General features: G+C 39.2%; 1 protein-coding gene across 1 annotated transcript in view; it reads left to right on the forward strand.

Annotated features, from left to right (window-relative positions):
• Window positions 1-1,654: 1,654 nt before the first annotated feature.
• Window positions 1,655-18,272, forward strand: part of wake (wide awake) — a 51,300-nt gene continuing 34,682 nt past the window's right edge. Inside the window, exons 1-4 of the mRNA XM_064697222.1 lie at window positions 1,655-1,803; window positions 9,190-9,374; window positions 12,019-12,379; window positions 13,143-13,490. Coding sequence (XP_064553292.1) covers window positions 1,670-1,803; window positions 9,190-9,374; window positions 12,019-12,379; window positions 13,143-13,490 — 1,028 coding nt within the window. The 5' untranslated portion in view covers window positions 1,655-1,669. The remainder of the gene's footprint in view (window positions 1,804-9,189; window positions 9,375-12,018; window positions 12,380-13,142; window positions 13,491-18,272) is intronic.

Genomic DNA, 18,272 nt, shown 5'->3' on the forward strand with positions numbered 1-18,272 from the left:
TGAGAGTTGAGTTTTGAGTTAATGTGTCGCATTAAGGGGGCGCCTTCTCTGTGGAGCTGACAGCTGACAGACATCCTGTCATTCTGTTCGAGTGTTGAAAATAGAAAAGCAACCAAACTTTTGGTCACGTACTCATTTACCTGCCGTCAAAAGCCATGGCTATAACAGCGAGCAGGCGAGCTCGAGTTGGGTGTGCACGACTGGTTGATACCCTCTTTTCCTCAGTCCCGATTATATACAAAATTCATGCTTTAATAACTGCTGTGCTTATAGTCTGATGGAAATGTTTAACTCTTAAGGCTGACATTTAAATGTGTGTTTATACCAATTAGAATGGATATTAATTAATTAATTTGTTTTTTTTTTTTAATTATAAAGCAAATGGAAGAGCTATACAAAAAGTTAGAAATTTTGGACCTGTGAATACACCAAATTTTATGTACCTAGCACACATAGTCTCCGAGTAATATGCTTAAAACCGATATTTATCGATTTCAGGAAAATTAGAAGAGTAAATTGAAATCATGGCTAAATAAACTCATCCTTTTACCATTTCCATACACTTGTACAAAACATTCAACGCATTTTCAATAAGTTGAGGGTATGACAAGCAAAACGACAACAATTCTCGGTTAAAAAGGCAGTCCATGAATTTGTCAGTCGTAAGTGAGTAGGGCAAGCGACTGCATGAATTTCAATTTCTGGCATAATAAAATGCGCCACATGACAAATGTCCTTGGGTCCTTGCCTGACTTGGGCACACGGTTAGCGCTTTGGTCTCGCCACATAAAAACTTGCTTATGCTAATGCGTTAAATCGTAAATTCGCAACGAGCTTAGCAGCAATAGAAATCATAAATAAAACAATAATACATAAACGCATACAAACATTTGCGAGTGCCAGAGTGGGAGAGAACGGGAGCGTGGTTGAGTGGGCGCCTTCTGTTAAAAAATAAAGTGTGGCCACATTTCAGGCGACGCCTGGCAGCCATTTAAGCATAAGAAAGTGTAAGATGTGTCTTACGTGTGTTTTTACTGGCGTGCGTGTATGTGTGCGTGTGTGTGAGGATGTTTGGCTGTGTGTGTCTGCTTGCTGTTTGTTGTTTGCCCCATTGCGACAAGCAGACAAAATATTATTTGCTTAGCATACCTAAACGGCAAGGAGTGGGATATTTTGGGTGTGGGGAGTATGTGTGACAAGGGCACGTGCCCCGTGTATGTATGTGTATGTACTTATATATAAATATAATGTTACGCCAGACAACGCACATGGCATAAGATAATAGTACAAATAATAAAAAGAAAGTGTAGCAATACAAAGAAAACATAAAACGAGAACAACATAAGCAACAACAACACCAACAACAGCAGCAGACAGCACGCACAGGAAGCAAGCTGAAAGCCAAAGCGTCAACAACAACAGCAAGAACAACAACGCAAAACGCATACAAATGTCAGCGGTAATAGCGGCCTGCGCTGGCAACGCTGCCAGCAGAGACCGCCGCCACTGTGTTTGTGACGTCAGCGCGCTGCTGGCTGCTGCTTAAGCTCTCAACACCAGCGTCCATTGACATTTCAACTTAAAAACACGATAAAACAGCCACACAATAACAACAACAACAACAGCTACTGCAGCGTCGATTTAACGACACGAAAAACTAAACCGCACCATGGAGGATGTTGGCGCTGCAACTTCGGCCACAAAGAAGAGCTCCACCACCCTGTCCGTGGATCGTGCCGCATTTCTCCTGCTGCGCGTGAAAAAGGCGTTCAAGAAGAAGCGACAGCAGCGCAAGGACCGACAGTAAGTAGAAACCTCCTCCCTCCCCTACCGCACTCACTGACATTACCCCGTTCATGTCCACCTTGTGCCTTTCTAGCTGGAAGTTTGAAATTTGCTTTTCATTTTATGTTTTGCTCGCATTGCATTTGGCTCAGCGCCTTTTGCTTAGTCCTTCCGTTGCGCAACTTGGGACTTTACAAGGATTTTCCTTATTAAGCCGCTCAAATCCAAGTATATTGAATTTATCGCATCTGCTGTAGCGCCTTTTCAGTTTTTGCTTACTTATAGCTAACAACAGCCTACACACATAGCTTGGTCCTACAAGGATAAAGGATTTGCAGCAATTAAAAAGTATTTTCGCTTAACGAGTTTAAAAAGCAGTTAAGCTTGGTTATGACCGGCTATAGAGTGCGGGTGAAAGGGCTTACGTTATGTTAGTTAAGTAACGTTACGTGATGTTATGCCATGCAATGTTATGCTATGTTATTGACAACTAGAACATATAAGTATGCTATCGATATTCTGTTTTATATGAGAAGCAAGTTTTAGTGAAAAAAGTGGCTTAAAAAACAGCGCTTGTTTTTTAAGTGAAATCAGAATGTTTTTATGAAAAGCGTTAACTGAAAAATATATAATTTGCCAGTATATGTAGAAAAGAATATATGCATGGTTGAGATATTTATGAGCGCAGTCTTTTAATCTCTGCTTTTAATCAGACATCTTCTATTTTATGGCAATCTTTATCTCTGACTCGGCAATCATAAATTATGTCTGAAGATGAACGCAGCTGTATAATAAATGTCCGCTGCTCGCATTAAGCGGCCTGTTAAAATCGCCAGACTTGACGGCTGGTACGATATATTTATTAGATGCTTTATATGTGTTTGATAACGATTTTCGATATTAAATGACTAAATAACTAGTTGTAATTGGATTTTTAAAGTAATCGAGCTTGGTTACACTTGGATACAAAATAGTGGATTTATTTTGCGTTAAAAGTTAATCACGTTGGCTTGCAGATTTCTGCACTGCATTAAATGCGTCGGCAAATGGAAAAGGTAGTAAATGTAGATAGATAACCGCCTCAACCTAACCTGATCCAATCTACCGCACAGACTCTTGGTATATACTATATCTATTTAATGCATTTTATATACTCAAAACGAAATGGCATTGCACGTATTTTATGCTATTTGGATTCAGCTCAGACAGGAATTCGTCTACTTAAAGTCTTCTATTTGCAATCCTTGATTGCCGTTGCCAATCGCTGGATTTAAACGGATATTGCAACGGCAATCACCTGCACCACGCACTCAGCGCCGTCGTTGTGTGTCTTGTGTGGCAGCTGAAGCTGCTGTTTGAGGCAACGTTCAGCTGCCACGGGGCACTTGAAGGGCGTACGCCCAATTGCTGTTAGAAGCGGATTCCTTTAGGTGCCTGTCGCCCAAAATGTTTGCTAAGCAGCTTGTGGCAAGCGCAAGACAAAGCTGCAAATGCTGTTGCAGTTGCAGCAAAAACAGCTGCTGCTGCGGGCAACCAACGCATCCATTGCTCACTTCAGTACATACATGAACACACTGTAAAAAAATTTGATTTCAACTCAAAACTATTTCCAAACTGATTTTACATAATTAGTGTGAAAGTGAAATCAAGTTCGCAGAAAATGCAGAAAATGAAATACAAACTAAAGTGCCAGAACTCCAAACCTTTTTTTAACCGAACTGGCTTTAGCCCGGAATTTCCATCATTTATTTATAATTATCCGAACCCTAAGCAGGATAAGCTTACTAAAGAGGAATCAGAACTTAAGCTGAGGCGAACCATAATTGAAAAAAAAAAAACAATGGTCTCAATGGTTAATTATTTGTTGTTTGTTTATTTAACATTTTTATACTGCAAATCCTCTCCCAACGGACACTACCATTACGCGTTCACCCCTCTTGGGCGGACGTATTCTCTCAAAACATTTCGATTCAGTCCATACCCGATTCGCTCACTACTTTGTTTGTTACATTGCGCTCAAACTAAAATCAAAGAAAAACTTGAAAAACTTTTTATATTGCACCGAGAATCAAACCAGAAAATCGCCAGTGAAATATATATTTTACAGTCTTAGAGCTAGAGAGACTTTTACTTTTATTTAGCCTAAAAACGAAGAATAATATCAAATTGCGAGTGCAAGAATGTTTATTCCAATTTTGTTGTCAATTTGATGCGGCCAAGTCTAGTATGTTGAGCTAAATTTGTAACCTAAATTTAATTACAAAAATGTTTTCAATTTACCATTTTACAAGCATTTTTTTTGCTGTGTATGAAACTTAGAACGCTCCAAAAAGCAGCACTTGCAATATTTTGCACACTTTCCGGCGTTGTCTCGTGCTGCCCCCATTCTCCCCCCCCCTCCTCTCTCTCTCCATCACTCCCTCTCTATTTCTTCTATATTCTCTGATGCTTCACATTTGCTTTATAGCGAATTTTTGAAATTTTTTTGCCTCGCTGCATTTGCCGTAATGAAAATGCTTTTTATGCTGGAACATTCACATGCTCAGCGACTGGCACTTGTAGGGATGTGGGCGGTATAGAAGGAGAGGCGTGGTCACAATAAAGAACTGTTGTAGCAGTAAACTCAATTAGGCGCAACAAAAATCCGGCAAATGTGAAGCTGAAACAACGGCTGGGCGCGACTTAAAGTTTCGGCAAAGTCATTAATGCGGCACGCCCTGCCCCTGCCCCTGCCATACCCACGACCCACAAGCTTCTCCATCTTATCAGCCGATGCGACGCCACTTAATTTCATTATAAAACTTGAGCCGAACTCAAGTAAAGTACGAAATGGGCGTGGCTTTGGCATCAAAGCAACAAACTGCGTGCCAAAGAGTTAACAAGAGGTTGGCAGCGCAGCCAGCCAACAGTTTTTGGCTGCCTTTTTATACCCTGTAGCCATTAAAAAAACATGCGTAAAAGAGGGTATAACTAAACAAATATATAAATAAGTATAAAAAGTATAGCTTCCCTGTTTAGGACGATGTCTGTCTGTATGAGAGAAGCTTTACATTTGCATGCACTTTTTGTATATGATAGGCACAACAAGCTTTACTGTGATTTGATCTATCACATACTGTATCAAAATCAGTAAATATTGATTTCGCCACTATTTAGCATATATCGAAGATAATAACGGTTAGTTACAGCAAAAATTTAACATGCCAATACTTGTGCATCATCGACAGGCCTATCCGTGTTTTCGATAACCAACCCAATTTCTTTCAAATCGATAAATATCGATATTGGTCTGGAAATTAGGCACTGCTCGAATATTAGGAAAGCTAGAGACACCAAATTCGGTATTAAGGTAAATACGAATGTCTGCTGCGCAACCAATTGGAGAGTATTCCCTAGTCTCTCTCAACGTTTTCTTGTCCCCCCTGCATTTCCTGCTGCTGCTGCTGCTCTTGTTGATTTGATTACATGGGCAACATTTGCTCTAATTATGCACGCGCATGTAAACACAGCTCCAAATGCAATTACACAGCCGCCACACACACACACACACACGCGCGCACATACACACACACAAGCTAGATTAGAGAGCACACAGTGCGTATACGTTATTTAGCATACGTCCATAGCTCGCCCTTTTTTGTGGCGTGCCCTTTATATATATATATGTATATGTGTGTGTGTGTGCGAGTCCTGGCAAAACTTTACCGGCCCAAAGGTTGACCACTTTAAAACTTTGCTCTGATGTTGTAGATGGTTTTAATCGAGTTGTATTGCAGGGTGATAAACAACTGAAAATTCTAGTGCAGAAAAAGTAAAAAAAAAATAATTATGAAAATAAAAGAAAACTTTATTTGACTATGTGAAAAGACTAGGCAGCTAACTATGTCTGACATTTTTATAAAGTCCTTGACCTTTTCGCTGTACATATTTTACGATTCTCATTTGAGACTCGAGATTTTTTTGCATTTTTTTATTTTTAAATAAATTGGCTTCATCTCATTCTAATGCCCGCCGGGCAACGGAATGAAAATGGATGAGTGCACATTTTTTTATATTACTTCATGCATAATAATAGACATAAATCAGAATTTCACAACGCATTAGCGACTAGGGATATTAGCAAAGACTCATATAAGAGGATGCTTAAGGTTGTTTGGCTCTTATTATCTGGGTTTTACAATTGGCTGTTACGACCAACAATATAAAATCTTTTCGTAATTCGGTTAAAGTTTTGAACCAGCGACTCGTTTGGTTCACGCAACTGGTTCTCAACATGCTTGAACGCAGGTTCGAACTGTGGTTCGTTAAATTATTTCAATATAATATCTTTTTAAGTTAAGTTTTCGCTTGGTTATATATTTGGCAACTCATTCGGCTTAAGGTGGGTCTCAGTAAAAAATAACTAAAAGTTTTTCCGGACTCGACCGAATCAGTGACCCTCGTCTTTGGTTGCAGTCCTAGTTTTAGGCAGGTTCGCAGAGCATAAGTTAGTCGCTTGCTTAGCGTAGCCGAAGACCCATCACCCACCACAAATACACTTCCGGTTTTAGTCTGTGGGCTGTCTTTCCATTATCAAATGAACATATATAAACTTTTATGTCGCATTATTCTTAAAGTATTTTACGGTAATTTGAGGAACTTGTTAACTTTGTTTCTTTATATCGCAAGAAGGTGCCAAGTGCTCGTTATTGTCGTCGTTGTTGTTGTTGTTGTTGTTGTTGGGTAATGTACGGGTTACGGCTGCGAGTCAATTATGTAGATCCGCCTTGAGTTATGCGCCGACTGGCGCACGGCCGTGTGGCACGGGGCGGTGGCTTTGGGCGCCACACGTTTAACCAGCTGAAAAGGCAAAGTAAATGAGCAGCCTACCAAAAGCAGGCACCGAAAACCTGACGACGACCTGATGCCTGATGGGCTGCCTAACTTCCTGGCCTTTGCGAGGTGCCGCCTGCTGTGCCACGCCGTGTTGCCCGTTTGGCTAGTTTCCCGCCAAAAAAAAAGGACTATTTAAAAAATCAAAATGCTGGACGAAATTTAAAAGCAGCTTTTTTTTTCTCTTGCAGATGGTATTTAAATTTTGCAATGAATAAACAAGCTTGTTTCAGCCAGTTTTTAGCCTAGCTTCGACCTATCTTTTTTGGCAGCTAAAAGTTGGCACAGCTGCCGCCACATAACAGCTTGTCTAAGTGTGCCCTTAGTGTGTGGAGGGGTAGAGAGGGGACTCTATTCGATCCTGACTTATTGAGCGTAATGGGAGACTGCGCTTAACGCACTTGAACTTTGCCACGCTCGCACCCAAATAATATGGCCATAAACAAAAGCCGCCCAAGCTTAAGCTGGGCGCTCTAAGGTATTTCTCTTAACAATACCATTTATTTATTATGTGTTGTGTGTGCTGTTTGTTCTGTGTGCTGCCTGTGCGTGTGTGTGTGTGTGTGCTGCAGCAGTTATTTGGAATTTTTTGTTTCCGCTGCTGCTGTGACAAGGACGAACATAAATTGCTAACAGGACAAAAAATGCGACTGTAACTTTATGCAGTGCCAAGGGTGAGGACGGGGGAATTGGTGGAGGTTGAGCGGCATGCAGCACAAGAGCTTGCAATAGAGCTGCCGCCGCACTGGGGCGCCACTTAAAGCCGTGCAGCTGCCTCGAGCCAGCGGGTGGCCGTCAAACTTTTTTTTTCGTTTTATACCCTGAAAAGGATATACTGGACTTGTAGAAATGTATGTAACAGGCATAAGAAGACAACACCGAACCCATTAAGCATATATATATTATCAGCATAAACAGCACAGTCAAACTGTCCATGGCCTCTGGTCTGTCTGTCTATAAGATCTAGGGACCTGAATTCTTAAATGTGGATCCTTCCTTCCATAACTAGCCCGATCAAAATCGATATCTAAATTTTTCGGAGATCTAAAGAGCGAGAATATGGAATGAGAGAGAATATGGAATATAGGAGATTACAGTATAAAATCTAGAATATTTCACTATTTGGATATCTTTTCCTTTTATGTTTATGCATAGAAGAAAGCTAGAATAGGGGGACTTCCAAGTCGGGCACTCCCAACTAGTGTAGAAACATTCGCTTTTTCTATTTTTGTTGGTTTTTTGTGATGTACTCAATCATCAATAATGCGCACAATTCGTGTTCGCTTCTTAGGGAGCTGGCTGCCAACTTTTGATACAGCCAACATATATAAAGGGCTCTGTTTGCTTACACACAAGCTCATCTGTGTGTCTGCAGGATATGCAGGACTTTATTTTGAGCGCCCGGAGATTGTCGGATGCCTTTGCCAAATGTCATCTTTTTTTGCGAGTAAAATTGAGGGAGGCAGAGAGCGTAGAGCAAAAACGAAAAGGGTTTGTTGTTGGAGAGACGCGGTGAGGAATTAAAAATAGGAAAAATTAGATCTTAAAAAGCAAATATGTCGATATAAAGTTGTCTTGCGTATTATGTACTTTACGCTTAAATAAGCCAAAAAAAACTATCGACTGGAAATCGGTGTTTATCGATTTTGGTCAATTGGGAAATATATCGTAAAGTAACCTTGCGTTAAGCTACATTCACTTCTGAATTCATAAAGACAAACTGACAGACACGTCTATTTGAACTCAATGATTCCTGATCAGGAATATATATATTCGATTGGAAATGCTACTTTATGCTAATGTCAAACATATAGACATGTTCATTAGAACCTATTTTTTAATTATAATCAATGGGTATCATAAGATAAATGTAAGTTAATAGTATACGCAATTGCAGGCAGGCCAAAGGGTATGCATATGTGTTGGCAGTGGGCGTTGTAGGCGTGTCAGCAGCATGCCACAGCACTCTCAGCTGACACTTGGGAGGCAGCGCTGCTGACGTCGATAGCTACAGCGACAGCGGCAGCAGCAGCATCGAATGCCAGAAATTCAATCATACGTCAAGTTGAGCAATTTGTGAAAGGGGTGACAGCATTCAACTGGGAAAGCGTCGAGGGGCGTGTGGGGGTGAGGCCAGAAGGCCTCGTGTCGCTGACAGCTTTGCGCATTTACTATGCACACAAACGTGCCGCATGGGCGTGGCATATGGCGTAAGGGGCGAATGCTAGAAAAATCATTTTGCTGCTAACAATCAAATGTAATTCTCAGCTGACAGAACCGCATACCCCACTCTCCCCACCCTTCCCGCGCACGCAGCAGCAGCATCATGCAAATGTAACGGAAATGAAATTCCAATGGTGCTGAGTGGTATAAAAGGGAAGGGGGGATATGGGAATGTTCTCTCTTCTTACTACTCACTGCCCCCAAAGTAATTGCATTTGCTTGCTGCTGCCTCAGTTGCCTTCAATAAATAATTGCATTAACTTATTATTTCACTCGCATTCACGCTCCCCTCTCTCTTTCTCTTTGCAGGGCACAGCAGCAGTGCGCCGGCGGCAGCGGCGCGGCCAGCTGCGTTGGGGGCAGCGGCCAACAATCACGCAGCGGCAGCCGTAAATTGCCGCCGCCATTGTTACGGTCGCGCACCCTGCCCGCCATCATTGTGCCAGGACTTCCGGTTGTCTCGCTCCACACAGATAAACAAACATTTCATTTGGGTACGTAACGGTTTATAACAATATACATATATATTAACATATCACACACGCACATGTATCTATAAGTAACTAGCGGCCAGCTGCCAACAGGATTTCTCATTTCATACACTCAGCGAAAAGCTTTGTCTTTCTTGAGCAGGTGTCTCGCTTGCTTGAATTTTTTAAAACGGGTCAGGCTTAAAACTAAACTTAAAATACGTATTAATTAAATAAAATTTGCAGCACGTTTCGCTCTTCAATATTGTTGAATTAAGCACGAACTAGGCTTGTGCTCAAATAATATCTGTATTTTTAAATTTTATTAATTTATTCTAATATTAAATTGGTTTAGGTAAAAGGGACCCAAAGCAGTTAAGAGTTTAGTCGTTGACTAGTTGGGTCTAACCCGAACCATAGAAAGTTGATAGCGATGCGAAGTTCGCCTTTGTGTAGTCAAGCATTTTTAAGAAAATAAGAAAAACTTCATCCAAGTTAGGCACAAAATAAATACAAATACAAAACGTTATGTCTTGTTGGCACAACATTTGCTAGTTTGAGTGCAATTATTCACATTTTAAACCTCAAAAAAAGAGATATTGAAATAAAAAGTGCATTCCCAAGCTAAGATATTTTCCCTTATTAGATTCTGACAACATTATGGCATAAGCCTAGCAAAGCAAACCCCAATTAGCTACAAATTAGGACTCTGCATATGAGCTGATAATGTTTTGGCACACAAGCAGGCTGCAGAAACATATTAGAGCCAGGACCTTTCTTTGTTAATTTTGTTCAAAGCCAACAGATACTTATGAAAAACATTATTCCTGACTTGCCAAAAGCCCGAGATAGATTCTGCAACTATCAATATTATTCTATTGTAGTAATGAATTATTTTTATATATTTTTTGTTGGAATTCTTAACAAATAGTTTTATTTGTAATCCTTTAAAGTCCTCAGTGAGTGCCCATTTTAGCCTATATTTTATATAAAATCAAATTGTCAAGTCTAAACCAATTTTATAATTGATTCCACTTTGATCATTACTTGTCGCCTAAATTGATACAACGTGCAAAAGTTTCGATAATTTTTAAAATTAAATTTTGTCTAATTTTTTTTAAATTTTGAAGTTTTAATCGGTTTTGGATGTCGGCATTTCCATAAATTCCAATATTAACGTGAATGTAAACGGCGCCGAAGATTTGCTACCCTTGATTTGCTACATTTTCTCTACAGCTTTGCAGATATGTGAGAAAAGTGACGTTCGTAAATGCTGAATTTGATAAAAATATGTTAGAAAAAAAGAATATTTTGCCATACAAGCACCTACCTTTCGACCGATCGTTCCGATGGCAGCTATATGGTATACTCGTCTGATGTTGATAAGATTTTGCATATATGAAGGGAGCATAGTAAAACGCATAAATGCCGAGCTTGGTCAAGATATCTTGATACACAAAAAGTTTTTCCATACAAGAGTCTGCTTTTTGACCGATCGTTCCTATGTGAGCTATATGATATAGTCATAAGATAAATTATATTTTAAAATTACTTTTATTTGGCATATTTTCGGCAAAATATTTACTTATTTTGAAAAGAATAATGATTTGAAACTTTATTATCACAAAACGTAATTGTTTAATCGGACGCGATGCAAATGAGTATCAAAATCAACATTAAGAGTTTCGCTGATTTTCTGTTTTGCCGAAAATTTTGGCCAGTAAGATTCCAGGTAAACCTAATAAATTTCTTTTCCAATTTCTATAACTGTTTCAAAACCAAACAGAAAATAAGTTTAATACCAGTTAAGTCCTGCTTGTTGTGCCCTAGATTCTCTGTTCATATATTTCATAATTTCTTTTTTAAATATTAATACTTATTGGCCGTAGGGTCGAGCAATCAACAATGTCAAATCCTGTTTTAATTTACATAAATCGTGTTTTATCTGTAAGCTTCAGTGTGTTTCCACATAAAGCACAGGGAATCATTTACTTTAATATCAACTGTGCGGATATGCAAATATCAGATGTGCCGAACGACCGCACGGATTGTGAATATTTTGTAAATAAACAACCAGCACTCCGCTGGCACCTGAACAGGTCAAATCAAACAAAAAAGATAAATAAGAGCCTGGGTTCGGGTTAGATATGCGAGAGTTAAGGTTATGGAGCACGTGTGGCTGTCATCTAAATCTGAGTGTCGGGATTTTATTTATGGATACGATATGCACGCACGACATCAAAAATAACACACAAAAAACACACACACATGCACACCACCCGCTATAATAAATTTGCCATAAATATATTATTTGCTGCGCTGAAAAGTATACTATAGATTTTTGCTGATTCAAACGTTGAGTGCTTACATAGGCATGTGGGCGTGGTCCGAGCCACTCAACCTCAAGATGGCGAGCTGCAATCGGCTCTGGCATGGGTGGCTAACATTTAGGAGCGTGGCCGGGTCTGGGCATAATATGCTGTCATGTGTGCGCAAATTAATTAAAACATTTCGACAAGTTTTCAGCTTGAATTTAAATTGAATAAATTTGGAAAGCGCAGCTGAAATGCAGCACACACACAGACACACAAACATACAAAATCACACATTTTATATCTTTCATAAAGTCAGAAATAATATTTGTTATATCCAAAATTTTCGCCCACAGACTGCAAAAGCCGCAGCGGCAGCGCCAGTGGCCATCGCTGGTCTCTGCTCACACGAGGCGCGGGTGGCGCTGGCGGCGGTGGCAGCGGTGGCAGCAGCAGCAGCAGCCACAACAACAACAATACCAATTTGACCAACAACAACAACAACACGCTCATGGTGAAATCATTGAATTTGCCAAAGGATGATTGCACGCTGATTTACCGTCGCAAATCGTCGGGCAGCTCGCCACACGCACATGCTGCACATACAGCAATGCAACAGCAACATTTGCATCTATATCAGCAACATGTTGCCGATAGTTCGATGTATCAGCTGTCCGATGATTTCGAGTGCCATGCGGATGGTTCGCTTCTACTCAGGTAGGTCTAAAGCAGATTCGCGTCTTTTGCACTGAGAGAAATAGTTAAGGCTACTTATACAGTGAAGCCTTGTATTAATGAACCCCATAGATATTGACCGAGAGAAATAGTAGTTATGGAAATATAAATATTAAAAACAAATAAAAAATTATATAAAAATTAAATAAGCTCTTAATTGGGGAACAGATTGTACTTACTAACTTCGCAATATCAAACTTTCTAAATATTATACAAATTTCAACTTCGAAAAAATTAAAAAGGAAAATATAATAGAAAATCAATATTTTTATTATTACCATTATCATTATTAGCATTATTATTATTATTATTATTACCATTATTATTATAAGTATTATTATTATTATTATTGCTTTTAGTATTTTTATTCTTATTAGTATTATTATTAATATAAATTGTTATATAAATTGTTATTACTATTATTATTATCAATTTTTATTATTATTATTATTTTTATTTTTCTTATTATTATTACAATTATTAAATTTTATTATTATTTTTATACAGTCTTTGGGAAATCCTCGCTACCGTATAAAAAATAATTAAAACTAATTAATTAATAACTTACTATTTTATGGCACTTCTCCAAATAGTTTTTGCTCTCAGCATTATTTACTTATGTGCATCCTACTCAATGATTTCCCTCACTGTTTACACATACGTGACATATGGGCAACTATCTGCCTGTCTGTCTGCGCGCCTGTAGCCGTATTATATAATCACTTGACTTTACAATTTGCCACAGAATACCCGCGCCGCATCCCGTGGCGCCGTCGCGCGGCTATTCACATCGCCTGGGGGGCAAAAAACGTGCCACCGCATGCTCGGAGGCAACAACACCGCTGTCCAGGGAGCACCAGCATCCGCACCAGCATCTGCACGAGTTTGCCATGGCGGAGAGCAGCAGCGGCTCGGGTGGCGGGCATACGACCTTCACGCGGCTGGCCAAATTGCTGCATCAATCAAGATCCAATCTGCTGCCGCCACCGCCGATGTTGCACGGCGACAATTTCTTTATGGAGGCCCCACAGGGCAATAGGAATACGGAGCTGGGCCTGGGCGAGGAGGCGCCGCGTCGCTTGTCCTGGGAAAGGTGCGTATGTAATTTATGTGGCACTTGCAACACGCTCGAGGCACACTCTCTATCTATGTACATAGCTGCTGGCCATGTCTGTCAGCTTGTCAACTCGCTCCCCTTCGCTGCCAACGCTATGGCAATTAGTTAATTTCATCGCTGCCGCAAAGTTGATTCTTGCCACAGCCCCTGGCAGCCATGGCAGCCGTGGCAGCGGTGGCAGCGGTGGCAGCGGTGGCAGCTGCGATGCGTGCACCTTGCACGTGTGTCCACCTAATTGCCGGCCATGTGTGAGTACGTGAGATTTTCCGGCTTCCGATGACACAACCGCGCCACACTCGAGTGCCCGCATTTATCTTCATTTGGTTCTTGCCCTGCCGCAAATGAAGACACACGCGGCCAGGAATCGCTATTCATGGCTGCCCCCTAACTAACCTCCTGCCCCAGTTGATAGCCTCAAAACACGTGAGTTCCGCCCGCAAATGAACTTAACTAATTAGCAGCGCTTCATGCTGCAGATTAACAAGCGTATTACATGTTCCTACCCAATGAGAAGACCAAACATAATTTAGAAATTCTATCATAAAAGTCTTAATTTACAGGAATTCATTGGAATGGATTTTTAACAGTCTATGCTCAGCTATGGATTTTAAGGGCTAAATGCCGTAATATTTTTAAATTTCAAACAAACTTGTTGAGCTAATTTTCCAATCCATTCGCTTGTTTTTAATTCTGCTTAATATTTTGTATTAGAAATTGGTATTTTCATTTGCTGGGAATATAAAATGATTATTTTTCTAGGAACCACACAGGCATGTATTATTCGGCTTGGTCCTAACGTGTTTTTCTTTCAAATTGTTCACTTTTCAAATCAATTTTAGTTCTTGGGATTTCAATTTGCCGTACTAACTGGAAGCCCCATTTCCATTGCATCAAATAACATTTGACAAATATATTTTAAAATGAATTTGATGTCAATCCAATCAAACTCAAATTATTGGCCGCAACAGTTTCCCTTCTCAGCTTAAAGGGCGGTCGAATAACTAATAGGTGTGAAACATTGCATTTATAAATTGTTTTTATAAAATAAAATTTAAAGCCGATTGCATGAAAATCAAATTACAATAACATAAAACCATTTAACTCTTATTTGAAAAATAAAATTACAATAAATTTACAGCATAGCGAATGCAAAACAATAAATAAACTTGTATGCAACCTTTATGCACTTATTTTCTACCCTCGCGCGTGGAATATTTAAAATTCCATGCAACCGTTTTCCACATAATTGAAAATAAATTTAAAACCGATCATACAAAATAAATACAGAATCTAAAGTGCAATCATTCTCCACCCTTGTTTGTGGAGTTTTTAAAAGTACATACAACCATTTTCCACACAAAAGAAAATATATTTACAGCTCATCGTATGAAAACCCAAAAGAATTGCATGAATTATCCACCCTTGAAATTACATGAAACTATTTTCTAGTTAATTGAATGTAAATATAGAGCTAATCGAACGAAATACATTATGCAAAAATGAAACCATTCCATTTGTCACAAGTTTTTCTAAAATGCACCCATTTTCCACTAATTTACTTCTCTTGCGCGTGGGAATTTAAAAATTTGATTTAAAAACGATCGAATGAAACCAAATTTCCAATTTCCACTAATTTTCCACCCTTGCTCGTGAAATTTTCAAAACTCCATGCAACCATTTTCCACTTAATTGAAAATAAATGCAAACTATATGCAACTATTTTCCACCCTTACGTATGATATACAAACAACCATTTTCTACCTAATTTTAAAAAATATAAGCCCGACCGAATGAAAAAAAATATAATAAATAAATTGCAAACATTTTCCACAAATTTTCCAGTCCTGCTCGTGGAATATTCCAAAACTCGTAAATACTCTGCGAAGTTCAGCTGCTTAAAAGCGCGTTCTGCTCAATTCCAATTATCTCATGAAAGTGCTGAAAGCTCTTCTCGTGTTGTTGCGCACTTTGACCTTTGGGATACTTTGGATCTCTTTTGAAGCATCCTTCAACCCATGGATTGGTTGGAGGATTACGACTTCTTCTGATTAAAGGATTTGTTGAGCTCTTCACAAGTTTATCAAAAATCGCTTTGTGCTTCATTTCATTCGCTGAATTATTCATGTTTTTTATTAGGGCCACAGATACTTTCTTTGGTATTTGATGTGTGGGTTTAGGGAACGTGCTTATCATATTTCTGCTGCTTCTCATACCTGAACTATTAAGTGGGAGCTGGTCAAGTCATGCTTAGCGAAACTGAAGTGTGTCCGTTGCAATGACTACGGCGCCTGACAGGGGAGCAGCGGCTGTCGCTGGCCAAGTGTCAACACAACTTGGCTTTAAATTATATTTACCAACACGCCGCAGGAGTTGCACAACTGTTGGCAGCAAAATCTTCTGTGAAGTGCTCTCATCCACGGCCGGACTCCAAACCCAATTCAAAAGCAGACCCAAAGCAAATGCTGAAACTCTGATTGCAACGCAAAGTTAATTTTAGTTAGTTAGTTTTGTGGATTCTGTTCGCTGGAAAAGCACAAAGCGCCGTTTTATGAGTTTAAACTTTGATCTTTAAAAACAACACTGCATTTCGGGGAGGGCGATGCGTGCGTCAGAGGGGGGCCGAGTTTAATTTGTGGATGCTTTAGAATATTTTAGTTTGGATTGGGCTTTGTTTGTTATGCATGTGCCCATTCAAATTGGGTAAAAGGGGTATTTCGAAATTGTGCAAGTGTATGTAGAAGACAGAACAGGGCAGATCCTTTGTATATATATTCTTGATCGGAACTATCGATCTCCACTCAATTTCAGTCTCAGCCCTATTTATTTTTCGATAAATCTCCCTTTTTCCAAAGTTCGATAAATATCGATTTTCAATCTCAATCAACTCAATCCCGAAGAAATTAAATCTGAAATATAGTTTCTCGTATCTCAAACGCAGAACAAGCTTATTTATTTTGCTGTAAATCCCCTATTTTCCAAAGTTCGATAAATATCAATTTCCAGTTGCCGTTTCTTGAGCATATCTCGGAGATTATTTGGCCGGACACTGTGATATATAGTATATTCTCGTGATGTACCTGAAAAAGTTTATCGTTTTCTTCCGATAACTTATCCTATTTTCTTAATATCGATCAATATTTCCATTTTGAGTTATTGAACACACCTCAGAAAGTTTTTACGGCTATGTCCTTAACGTTTAGGACGCAGCGTCTGGTAAATTTGGCCAAGAACATTTCACTTTTTGGATACCTTCCCCCAAAATGAAAGATAAATTCTTTATTTTTGGCACATGCACACATTTGAAAGACCTGTTAAAGTACTGCAAATTGCATAATGATCGGATAATCAGCAAAGAAGTTATTTAAGAATGAATTTTCCATAGTTTTGAACTGAGGCAAGGCATTTTTAATATTTGTATTGACAACTCGCAGCTACTAATCGCTACAGGGCATCGCCCAGCGAGCACTCTCAATTAGAGAGCTCTCCCTTGTATTGCTTTCTGTGTCAGTTAGCTGCGTTTGTTGCTAAATTTAGACAAGTTCCTGCTAAAAACAAAACAACTTTAATTGAAATAATAACAACAACATCAGTTAGCTGCATGAAGTGAACGCAAAAGACATAAAAGTCCAGCAGATTTTGGGTTACTTCGCTGGCCCCGACGGGCTTAATTGTGAATGCATTATTCATGAGCTACAAAGGCGAAAAAAACAATAAAAACAAGGAAACAACTATCTAAGGCAAGCCTGTGATTAAATACTCTAATATACATGCTGTATAACAAATATACCCTGCGTCCATAGACGTGGACTAAAAAGGCTATAATGGTTTTGTTTAAATGTATGAAACAAGTCCAGATTGATATATATATTATCTAGGTCAGCATTAACAGTCGCTATAGCCAGGTCCATTCGTGGGTCTGTGCTTTTCGTACTCTTCCATTCCAGAGACTTTAAGAGCTGATACCTGAAACTTTCCACATTAATCCTCCTAGAGTTTATTCATAAATCATCGAAAAGTCGCCCCTCTGGTCCAAAAATTTCAAAAAGATCGGACAATAAACAGCAAAGCTTAGACCGAGACCGAATTTGAATAATAAAAAAGTATTAAAAAGAATTTGGACTTCGGACAATAAACATCGAAGCTAAGCTATGGTGTTAGGCTGAAAAACCAAAAATGCAATTAACAATTTTGGATATTTTTATAATTGAAAATTCAAATTAAAAATAGGCTGGCCGCAAATTCGCTCATGCAACCCTTGACCTCTATCTTCACTTAGGTAGGTCCAATTTTCCAAAAAGTGAGAAACATGTCGCGATTTTTGAAGCATATCGCCTGTCAAAAGTAAACAAAAAGGTTGTATATAATCGCTTTCCACCAATTTTCCACATTTATGGGAGGAATTCACCACTGTTCGTTAATCACCTATCAATCAATCAGTACAGCATTTGTATATATTATTTATATTATATTGATGTATGCCTCATGTGTTACACATTTTGTCACATAATCATAATACCCTCCGCATAGGGCATAAAAATGAAAGTATTTTCAAGCGCCAAAGGACCAACGCAGCCAGCCAATAAAACAGTTTCCTGGCACAGCTCCTTGGCTTAGCTTAGCCTGGCTCTGTTGATAGTTGTTGTTGTGGCTATTGTTGTTGTTATTGTGGTTTTGTGTTTGTTGCTGTTGGGGATCAAGTTTGTGCGTGTTGCGGGCTGCAACTAGCCAAGAGACTGACAGACTGACAGACAGTTGAGC

Source organism: Drosophila montana, unplaced genomic scaffold (assembly GCF_035044405.1).
Source record: "Drosophila montana isolate Dmon_TW-CO22-7 unplaced genomic scaffold, ASM3504440v1 contig_3848_1, whole genome shotgun sequence".
Classification (NCBI taxonomy): domain Eukaryota; kingdom Metazoa; phylum Arthropoda; class Insecta; order Diptera; family Drosophilidae; genus Drosophila; species Drosophila montana.